Below are 11,179 nucleotides of genomic sequence, written 5' to 3'. Positions count from 1 at the left end.
GATCACATGACTGTGACATCAGCAAGGTCCTGTCAGTATGTGGCTGTCTGTGCACAGCATATATAAACCCTGCTTAATTTGAGAAAGGTGTGTTCGGTGTGAGAGGCGTGATGCCTGTTCCCCATGTGTGTGGGATACCGTGATACCGTGAAGCCTGGCAGCCTGAAGGCAAAGACTGGATCCTGTGCGGATGCTAGTGGCCTTGGAAGGCAGCGGCTTTGGAGTGAAGCCTGGTACCTGAAAGGTCGAGCCTGGATCCTGTGTGGATGTCAGTGGCCTTTGAGGGAGAGCCGGCTTGAGTAAGAGTCCTGAAAGGCAGAGCCTGGATCCTGTGTGGATGTCAGTGGCCTTTGAGGGAACGACGGCTGGAGACCCCCCACCTGGGAAGCCGCAGAGCCACAGTGGTGGCAGAGTAACGGACTGAGACAGTTAAACCCGGCAAAGGTAATACCCTGTGCTATATGGACATTGTGATATGAACATTGCTACTTTATTACCTTGCCGTAAGCTGTAACCTGGAGCAAGTGGGCCGGTGTGCCACTTGGCTCATGAACATTGTGTTGATGTGTGTGAACAGCGGTTTATGAAGTGCCATAATAAACTGCAGCTTTGTGAGAAAAACGTAAAGACATTGCACGTGTGCATTGATTGACGCAGCGAAGCGAGTTACCCCCAGTATGATGACTAGCGCTGCCTTACACAATCCATAACTTCTAACATTACATGATACACAACTATGTTAATAAAGTGTTGTGCCATCTGACAAGTTAAGGGTTAATATGTTTTTATGTTAGGAGCATTAAAGGGATTGTTCAAGTTTGTGATGAGTCTGTAGTCATTCTATGTGACTGCAGACTTCTGAATTCTCATAGCACGCACTGCTGTTAGGATTCTGTGATGCCGGCAGTGAGAGTGGAAGGTCACAAAACCTCTAGTATGCGATTTGCATACATGCGGTCATGTGCCGACTAGTCAAGCGTGGAAAATGAATTGCGAGAGGCCGGACACGTCTAGTCGGAATGTGGCTAGAAGTATACAAATCACATACATGTGATCATATGACCGTCCACTCTTGCCACCGGCAAGGGAGAATCCTAAAAGTGTGCAGTGCATGCGCTGTGAGAATTCAGACTGCAGACTTTCAGCTCCAACCTGGACAAGCCTTCAAATTATAAAATGAAGCCGTGTAGCCAATCCTAACAGTGTGTAATATACTCACTGTCCGGATTCAACTCTGCTTGCTGGTTCCAGCAGTTATCACGTGACCACTTCACTCATGCCTTTTTCACACTTATGGTCACGCTACAACGAGCTTTTCATCCCTGTTTCTCTCAGTTTTTCACTGAACATTGAGAGAATTCGGAAGAGCAGCATGTCGCCACGTGACTGTAAGTATGCAAATCGCATATGAATGATTGGTCACATGATGACTACTCAAACCGCTTGGTCAGGTGGGGAGGCGCCAAACTGAATTCTTGCCCCGGGTGCCAGAAAACTTAGATACACCTCTGCTGTGGGGCACAACTGGGAATTGTTACCCTTTGAGAGCACTATTATTTTATTGGCACAATAATGGGCATTGTAACTGTTTTAGGGGCATTGAGAGGGCATTGGTGGCAGCGCCAGGATGGGCGGTTAGCACAGAGACTTGTATAGCTTGGAGAAGTCTTCATGGTGGTTTAGGCTGTGAGAGAGAAAAAATGAAAAGTGTCTTCTCCAGTAATTAATCCTACATCCAGCACTCCTGCAACTGTACCCATGTGATCCCAGTTCATAGCATCACTGGACTTTTCCACTGCAGTGCTAGAGGTCAACTAGCAGGCAGTGCCAGTGCACAGGTGGGATATCAGAGCCATGGGCTTTCGGTAGTCAAATTGCTTCATTACTATTATCCTGCTTTGTCCTATGTGCCAATTTCGATTTCGCTCAGTGCTAAATTGCTGTACAATTAAAATGTCTCTAATTGCCCTATGTGCTAATGTTGGGTAGAGTGTGATCCTAAATGCCAGAGTCCATTTGCCAATGCCCATGTTCAGTTGAGTTGTGATGCCCTACAGGCCAGTGTTGCAGTAGAGGACACATGCAGAAGAGGGCCCCTGTATAAGAACAATATGTGGGCCCTTTGCAGTCCTATAGCTCATTATAAAATACAATTCCACCTAGTTGAAATACCTAGCTAAAATGTGACTGGAATGAGATGAGATTTTATGCCCTTAATGCCAGTGTCCAAGCCTCTCATTGACAAATCTGGATGAGATGTGACTCGCTGATTTACCAGTGTCTAGTTCTCTCAGTGCCAGGGTCTAGCTGAGATGTAAGGTTCTGGATGCCAGTGGCTTAGAAGATATATTATGCCCTGCATGCCAATAGCCTTTTTCTTCAGTGCCAATGCCCAAATGAAAGGAGATACTTTGAATTCTAAATGCCTAGTTGAGATGTGATGCCCTAAATTTCATTGTCCAGTTCTTTCACTGCCAATGTCCAGCTTGAATTTAATGTCTAAAATGCCAGGGTCCATCTGAAAAGTGAAGCTCAAAATGTCAGTGTCCAGTAGAGAAGTGATGCCTTGAATTCCAATGTCCAGTACTCTCAGTGCATGTGTCCAATACTCTCAGTGCCAGGGTCCAGTACTCTCATTGCCTGTGTCCATTACTTTGAGTACCAGGGTCCAGTACTCTCAGTGCCAGGGCCCAGTACTCTCAGTGCCAGTGTACAGTACTCTCAGTGCCAGTGTACAGTACTCTCAGTGCCAGTGTACAGTACTCTCAGTGCCAGGGTCCAGTACTCTCAGTGCCAGGGTCCATTAGTTTGAGTACCAGGGTCCAGGACTCTCAGTGCCAGGGTCCAGTTCTCTTAGTGTCAGTGTACATTACTCTCAGTGCCAGGGCCCAGTACTCTCAGTGCCAGGGTCCAGTACTCTCAGTGCCAGGGTCCAGTACTCTCAGTGCCAGGGTCCAGTACTCTCAGTGCCAGGGTCCATTAGTTTGAGTACCAGGGTCCAGGACTCTCAGTGCCAGGGTCCAGTTCTCTTAGTGTCAGTGTACATTACTCTCAGTGCCAGGGTCCAGGACTCTCAGTGCCAGGGTCCAGGACTCTCAGTGCCAGGGTCCAGAACTCTCAGTACCAGGTCCACAACTCTAAGTGCCAGGATCCATTATTTTGAGTACCAGGGTCCGGGACTCTCAGTGCCAGGGTCCAGGACTCTCAGTGCCAGTGTACAGTACTCTCAGTGCCAGGGTCCAGAACTCTCAGTGCCAGGGTCCATTATTTTGAGTACCAGGGTCCAGGACTCTCAGTGCCAGGGTCCAGTTCTCTTAGTGTTAGTGTACATTACTCTCAGTGCCAGGGTCCAGAACTCTCAGTGCCAGTGTCCATTATTTTGAGTACCAGGGTCCAGAACTCTCAGTGCCAGGGTCCAGTTCTCTTAGTGTCAGTGTACATTACACTCAGTGCCAGGGTCCAGAACTCTCAGTGCCAGGGTCCAGAACTCTAAGTGCCATGGTCCATTATTTTGAGTACCAGGGTTCAGGACTCTCAGTGACAGTGTACAGTAATCTCAGTGCCAGGGTCCAGGACTCTCAGTGCCAGTGTCCATTATTTTAAGTACCAGGGTCCAGGACTCTCAGTGCCAGGGTCCAGGACTCTCAGTGCCAGGGTCCAGGACTCTCAGTGCCATGGTCCAGGACTCTCAGTGCCAGGGTCCAGCCGAGAGATGATGCCCTCATTTCCAGAGTCTAGTCCTCTTATTTCCAGCGTCCATGTCTGTAGGTGTCAGTGCCCAACTGAGAAACGATGCCGTTGAATGCCAGTGCCCAGAACAGATGTGATACGCGGAATGCCAGAGTTCAAGTCGCCAAGTGCCGGTGCCCTGATGATATATGACGCCCAGAGTGGCAGCGCCCAGCGGAGATGTGATGCCCTGGATGTCAGAACCGGTTCCGATGAGTCCAGGTGAGATGTCAGATGCTGCACTCCTCTCACAACTTTCTGACAGCTTCTACAGGAAACTCGATCCCTTTGGAACGTTGCGCGGCGGTCCCTTTGTCAGTGGCCAATCACCGCCCTGTAAAATGTTCCCGCCCCCTCCAAGGAGGAAGCCGCCAGCCAATCAGAAGTTTTGCAGTCAGTAAACCTCCCTCTCAATCACAGCCAAGCTCAAAAAGCGAGAAAAGCCAACTAAACCCGTTTGTGCGGCGCCCGGGCTCCCGTCCCCAGCGACAGATCTGTCCCAACTAGAAAGTCCAGTTCCACCGACACGGGCGACAGCATGACACAAGACTACGACAAGTAAGTGATCCGGGGCCGTGTGTGCCATGTGCTGTGCCAGCTGTCCGGGGCGCCCTCCCCTGTGCCCGGCTCCCCATATACCTGGCTGTATAGATGCGACACTCGCTGCCTCCCGGACAGGTGCACCTGCTGCATCCTCCATGGCTCCTTACTGGCAGCACAGGCTGCTGCTGCCCTATGGAGACCCAGCAAGTGGGGATCCCGAATAATGGAGCTGGTATCGCCTAGATCCCTGCACCAGGACAGTGGATGGATGAGGACTGCTGGATCAGCTGGGAGTGTGGTCAGTGCAGAGTTAATAATTTTCATCCAAAATTATTTATTATTAATAATAATAATAATATTTATTTTTGGGATCTAAATAATTAGTTTTTTTTTCTATAGATCTATTGTAATGTATTTGTTAGCTTTATAGATCTATGTGTCCCCATAGTCCTATAATAGGTGTCTTATATGCAATAGATCTAACATATGTCTCAGGTCCGTATGATGTCAAATGTCTCTTCTCTATAGTAAAAGTTATAGTAAACTTTAATCCATTATATTTAGTATATTTCTGCTCTTACAGTATAGTCTTGTGTTTATACATAATATAGCACCCTATATTAATATTATGGCTGTGCATCCTATTTTTTTGTATATAGCTCTATAGTAAAAGTTATGGCTCATAGGTCTATACTGATATGTAGAATATGTCTCACGTCTGTACCTGTAATATAAGATCTATGCTTGTAAGTATGATCTGTTGCATCTATCTAGGAAAAAAAGAAACTTAGAAGCAGCACCAGCCAAAAAGTAGGGGACCAAACCTCCAATATACCTAATAAAAAAAAAAAATGGAGGCAGCACACCTTATGAAAAAAACTTGTACTTCTAATAGCCCATAATGGCGACGTTTCGGTTTTAGATAAGACCCTTTTTCAAGTCATGACTGCACAAGTCTTTTATTTTACAACCAGCTGTTCTTTATCTAGACCTTTCTGCCCATCTCCTCTGCCCATGCCATATACCTGGCACCTGTAGTAAAAGGAAAGATTACTAGAACATATGTCAAACAGGTGAATTCCCTATAAAAGGAAACTCCATAACAAGCACTATTGTGTAGAGATCAGTTACCTGCAGTCCTATGAGCAGTAAAACCACATAAAACAATATTCTGAGCTCATGCGGAGGTATGACAGGTGACGAGCTCGCAGCTCTGTGGCATTTTTTTGCGTCTGTTTATTTACATAACGTGCACGCTACATTTGTGATCTTTCACCAACTGAAGGTTCCCATGCCGAGTGGCACATTTGTGGTTGGTGACGTGGGTGGCACAGTTGTGAATCACGGATCGGAGAAGCAGGATCCCCTTCCCCTTGTGAAAGTGTCTTCAAGGTTGATAAAGTTGGATGAAACCTGAGCCCTGCAAGGCGTTGGTCATAGAAGAATAATAGTAAAACAATTAGTGTCTGCCATCAGTTCTTAGTCCCCCAAATCCATAGAAACTGATACAAACAAAGACTTCGAGGGCGGCATTTTTTTTTTTCTTCAATATATGATTTCATTGTAAGATCTTCCTCCACTTCACTTATTTGCTCTGCTTTCTAGTCAAGGATCTAACGCCGAAGAGGTGGATCCCAGTTCTCCTAAAATCAAAGGCTTCCATAAAATTGTGTGAAAATAGTCCGAAAGCTACGCCCCTCTACTTATATTCCCTGCCTGTTTCGTGAGTCACGGTTTAGGATTTATACTTAATAGGTTGTTCCAAATATGATAAATGATGACTTCTAGTAATGACTGTAAAATGTAATTTTAATGGCAATTATAGCAGCTCAGGAGAACAAATATTATGTCATCCTTAAAACAGGAAACTATTGTTAAAATATATATATAAAATTATACATATAATTTTGTGTGTGCAGGTAAATATACACACATCTAAGAAAACATAAATGTTTTTTATGTAGTCTATATAATTTACCATTTTGATAACCAATAAATAAAATGCTATAATGCCATGCTAAACTCTTTAAAATGTATTTAATTAAAAATAGTAAAAGTATAATACAAGTATATAAAATAAAAAAATATATCGTGTAAAACCCGTGAAAAATATTATATTTTCCAAATGTGTAATAGAAAATTCCTGCATTCTATTTTAGTGACTTTATTCTACATGACTGTATGTTAATAAGTGTTTTTGATATGGATAAGAAAATGTTATTTTGATTTTATATAGCAGTTTTAGTAATCTATTCTACAGGCTCATTGGTAGGTTACTATTGCTTGAAAAATGTAGGATCCTATATTTTGGATTTGTGTAAATTGGAAGAATTTAATGGATTAGAGGAAAAATCGTTTTTTCCAATACTAAAATCAGACATGACTCATGGACAAGAGTGGTGCTGTTTGGGAAAGAACAAAAACTTTTTATTTTTTTTCAAACCCTCTAATATCAGATTGTAGTCCTGACCTATATACGGAGCACTGACCATGCACAATTATTGTCCGTCAGTTTAACGTCACGATATTTTATGTCAGTGCAGCTTGTGTTTTATGATTTGTTTCATAAGCTCTTCTGCAAGTGTGTGTGGGAAAGGACTTTCTGGCAAACCCTCTCTCTTGAAGTGATCATTCTGGCTTGGTGTACACCTTTTCAAGACAGCAGATTACCTCCAAGGCATTTTGGCGTTTCAGCTGAATGTTAAAATGGGAGGGTGCACAAGACAAAAACACCTGTTGTTTTTTTTTTTCTCTTCAATATATTGCTGAGGAACCTGTGTGCAAATGCAAAACAAACTTAGAGATGGCATTTTTTTTTATCTATCTATCTATCTATCTATCTATCTATCTATCTAATCTTAAAGTGTTACTCCCTCTATCTTGCATCATGCACACTGTGAGGTCTCATTCAGATGTCCGCTTTTCACTTGCGTGTTTTATCTGTGGTTTTCACTGGTATAACACATACACACTAGAGTCCTATAAGGCTGTTTTTCTTTTTTTTTCTTTTTTTTGCAGCCCACATGTCCACAAACAAATCTTGGAGATGTTTGTTTTTGATCAGTCATAGATGAAAATCCCCCATACAAGTCTATGAGTCCATGAAATCCCGGACAGCACATAGATGGCATCCGTGTACAATCCGTGTGCTGTCCATGATTAACACTGTAATGTATAGGAGAAGCTTTGTAGTTAAAACAGTGTAGAAAAGGGAGAAAAAAAACTTGGCACAGTCACAATTCTAAGGACTCATATATTGTAGCAGTAGGGGATCTGGTGGCTCTCTACTACTAGTTTTAAATAGTCCATGTATTCCCTAAAAGTTGGCACTTGCCATCCATTAAAAAACAAACAAACAAAAAAAAAACTTTAAATCAACATTAAAAGTACATTGCTGCAGGATGCATATAGACAGTGGTGTAACTAGAGTCTGATGGGCTGCGATGCAAAATTTGGACCTGGGCCCCCATCTGCGTGTTGGTCAGATGTATGAGACCTTGCACCTTGGACCCCCCCCCCATGTGTTAATGTCCCCCATCATGGCTCCTTCTTGTAATAATATCCCCCATCCTGGGCTCCATGCTATAACATTTTCTCCCATCTTGGGCCCCTTCCTGCCTTCTCCAGCACATTTTAAAAAGAAACAAACGATTCTACTCCATTTCCTCCGCTACCATGACACGCGGTGTCCTCTTCCATAGCCATTGCAGGAATTGGCAGCTGACTTCGGCGTGATGATACGGGCAGCTCATGACATCACTGCCATGCCCTATGCGTCATTGGCAAGCCGGCCTCTGATTGGCCGATGGCGTGTATTGTAGCACAAGGACCCAGTGAGTCTCCACACCGCAATACATTTCACCTGAAGCGCACATCCAGGCCCCTGCATATAGACCTTTGCTCATCCTGATACTTCCGCAGCAATGTACTTTTAACAGTGATTTAAAGTAAACTTTTTTTTAATGGATGGTGTGTGCCACTTTTCTTGAATACATGAAACATTGTAATTTATTTTATTTTTTTCATACGTGAAAATCGCTGTTTGTAAAAACTGAGACAAGGACCAGGATGAATTGTAATATTGACCTCATCCTAATTAGAGAGCTGGTCTAAAAGTTAAGATTATTATGGTTATAATTTTTTAGATGTATATAACTTTTAAGTAGTAATGAATGTGTAACCTTAATCTTTGGTTTCCTGACAGAGGTTGTGTGGGATTCAGGGATTGCTCCTTTTGTAATGCTGATCTCGGTACAGTAGACCATGTGAATCGCTGCGTCTATTGTAAGACGAAATATTAAGTTTTCACTAGAAAACCTTAATTACATCAACATTGCCCGGGGTCATATCTCAAAACCCAGAATACGAAGAGCGTGGCATATTTAGACGGGGGATCACTTTACTTCACATGTAAGGTAAACCAGCAGCTCTTAGCAGGTATTCAATCTGCACTGTATTGTATTGCTATTATAGTCTTAGGGCTTGAATGCAGCATATAGTGCAGGTCCCAGGACTGGTGTGGGCACTGTGTGCGCTCCTGAGCAATGGGGTTTAGTTGGAGAACCTGGCAGATTTACCTGTTAAACCTGAAATAATATATTATTCACAATTTTCTGCAATGACGCAATCCTCTTCTGATAGCATTGTTTACCTGATCTTGCTAGTTTAGGATAATGACTGATAGATTCCCTGCTTCCTTGTGTGGGAGGATAGTATTTGAGATTTTTGTCACTCGGGGTCTGTGCAAAGATTGGCAATCACTATGAGCACTATTAAGGCTATGTGCACACAGTGCGTTTTTGGTGCGTTTTTTTTTTCCGCGCAGAAATTTAAAATGATTCGGTGCAGAATTCACTTTCAAAATTATCTGATTGCAGTCTTATCTGTGTGGATCTAACTTTATGGTTGGCAAATACTTGTATCTGTAGAGCAAGGCTGATTTTAAAACTGGTAATCTGAAGATACAGTTTCGATGGTGAGCCAAGTTTGGCTCGGTAGAAGCCCAGGCATTGTGTCCGGACGTAAAATGTCATCAGCGGAATAAAAATGTGTTGTAATACAAGGACTGAATTGTGCTCCTCCTGCGATATACACTAATACATGGTTTGTAAATTGTATATACGGTAACTGCTGAATGTGGGGCTTTACATTAAAGTCGCAAGGGATCATCAACCCGTGGCACTCTAGTTTGCTTTGAAACTACAACTCTCAGCATGCCGTGTGATCCACAGGCTGTCAAGGCTTGCGAAGAGTAGCTGTTTCACATCCGCTGTAGAGATGAGCGTACGTTCTAGGATAAGGGGTAATGGGAGCTCAGGTCTTAGCCAAGTATCTTCGGCGTGCTCGAAAAATAGGTTTGAGTCGCTGCAACTGCTATTAGACAACCGCAACACATGCACGGATTGCCTGTTTGTTGGTCAATCCCTGCATGTATTGTGGCTGTCGACCACGAGACATGCAGCCGTGGCGGATCAAACCTATTTTTCGAGCACGCCGAAGATACTCGGTAAGGACCCAAGCGTGCTCGTATTACTCCTTATCCGAGTTGTGCAAACAAAACTTTATTTGTCCACCTAAAAAAATTGCAGCCGGACCCCTTTTTTTTTTTTTTTTTTTTTTTTTTTATAATATAATATATATATATATATATATATATATATATATATATCTCTCTATCACACATACACATTAAGGTCTTTGGAAAATGGATCCGTTAAATAACGATTAATTATTCTTCCATTTGAAACGGATCAAATTTTTTTTAATTTTTTTGCTTGTTTCAAATGGAAGATCATTGGACATGTGAACTTGGCCTTAGACCTGGCTTCACCCTCAAAGCTCTCAGTCTAGTGCATAGTTCAGCGGTTCCTGATCTTTATAACAAAAAAATCCAGTGTGAAAAACTTCTAAAATTTAATTTTTAATGAAATTCTTTTTTTTAAAAAAGGATGTGTGTCCAGAGACTAGAATTGTAATACACAAGAGAATGATTTAGAAACAGACGCGTTTCGGAAAATCTTCCTTAACCAGTGTTAATCTGTTTCTAAATCATTCTCTTGTGTATTACAATTCTAGTCTCTGGACACACATCCTTTTTTTAAAAACAAATTTCATTAAAAATTTATTTCAGAAGTTTTCCATGCTGGATTTTTTTTGTTCTTTTGGATCTTTTTGCTGGTGCACCACTGAATCCGGGCGTTTTTGACTCCCTATGGTGAGTGAAGCTGACTTTTCTTGTGGTTTTTTTTTGGGAAGTTCCTGATCTTTGACTCGTCTTGTATAAACTATTGTACAGTTGGTATTCCACTTTTTTTGTGACGGCCCCTAATTCCAGTTAATGTTTTGCTGTGACCTGTGGATAACCATACCTGGCATCTGTAACTGTGGGGCTGGTAACCAGTTAGGATTGCATGTTAATGTCCCTATCTTGGTTCAGCATCTTTCAGCTGGCTGCATTTTATTGCTATGTTTTTGATGTGCAAATGAACTAAACCTCAAATGAACAGTAAACTGTGGCAACAGAGGAACATTACTGACGTGAATTTACAATAAAAGCTCCATACATAGCCCTGTATACCCATTCTATGGGTGCAGTCGGGACCATACAATGGCCACTATTGTCAATCGCCAGAATATATTCTAAATGCTCCTGGTGACTTTCTTTAAATCTACCATTGCTACATCTGCATTACAGACTATTGGACGTGCATTGAATCTCCTGCCTGGACTTGAAAGTGTCAGACAACTGAGATGAAACTTTTTATGCCACTTTCTGGCCGATTGTTATTAGTCCTTTGTTGGACCAACCCAAAACAGTCCATCATTCTTTGTTTCTCAATGAAGGCAGCATTGGTAACCATACACATTATGGGCCGTGCTATGAGGCCTTTTGTAATGGGCAAAAGAG

The 11,179-nt window shown here is 42.7% G+C and overlaps 1 protein-coding gene across 3 annotated transcripts in view; it reads left to right on the top strand.

Moving 5' to 3' along the window:
- The first annotated feature begins 4,132 nt into the window (after positions 1-4,132).
- The window catches only part of GRHL1 (grainyhead like transcription factor 1), a 41,825-nt gene continuing 34,778 nt past the window's right edge, over positions 4,133-11,179 (top strand). For 2 of the 3 annotated variants that reach the window (XM_073674169.1, XM_073674168.1), the window contains exon 1: positions 4,133-4,287. In XM_073674169.1, coding sequence (XP_073530270.1) covers positions 4,268-4,287 — 20 coding nt within the window. In that variant the 5' untranslated portion in view covers positions 4,133-4,267. Of the gene's footprint in view, positions 4,288-4,332; positions 4,571-11,179 lie in introns of those variants that run through there. The other variant, XM_073674170.1, reaches the window with a different exon arrangement.

This window comes from Phyllobates terribilis, unplaced genomic scaffold (assembly GCF_046119375.1).
Source record: "Phyllobates terribilis strain yellow unplaced genomic scaffold, ASM4611937v1 Scaffold_3__8_contigs__length_932513732, whole genome shotgun sequence".
Classification (NCBI taxonomy): Eukaryota; Metazoa; Chordata; class Amphibia; order Anura; family Dendrobatidae; genus Phyllobates; species Phyllobates terribilis.
The sequence above is the reverse complement of the archived record's forward strand: the minus strand, read 5'-3'. Positions and strand labels throughout refer to the sequence as shown.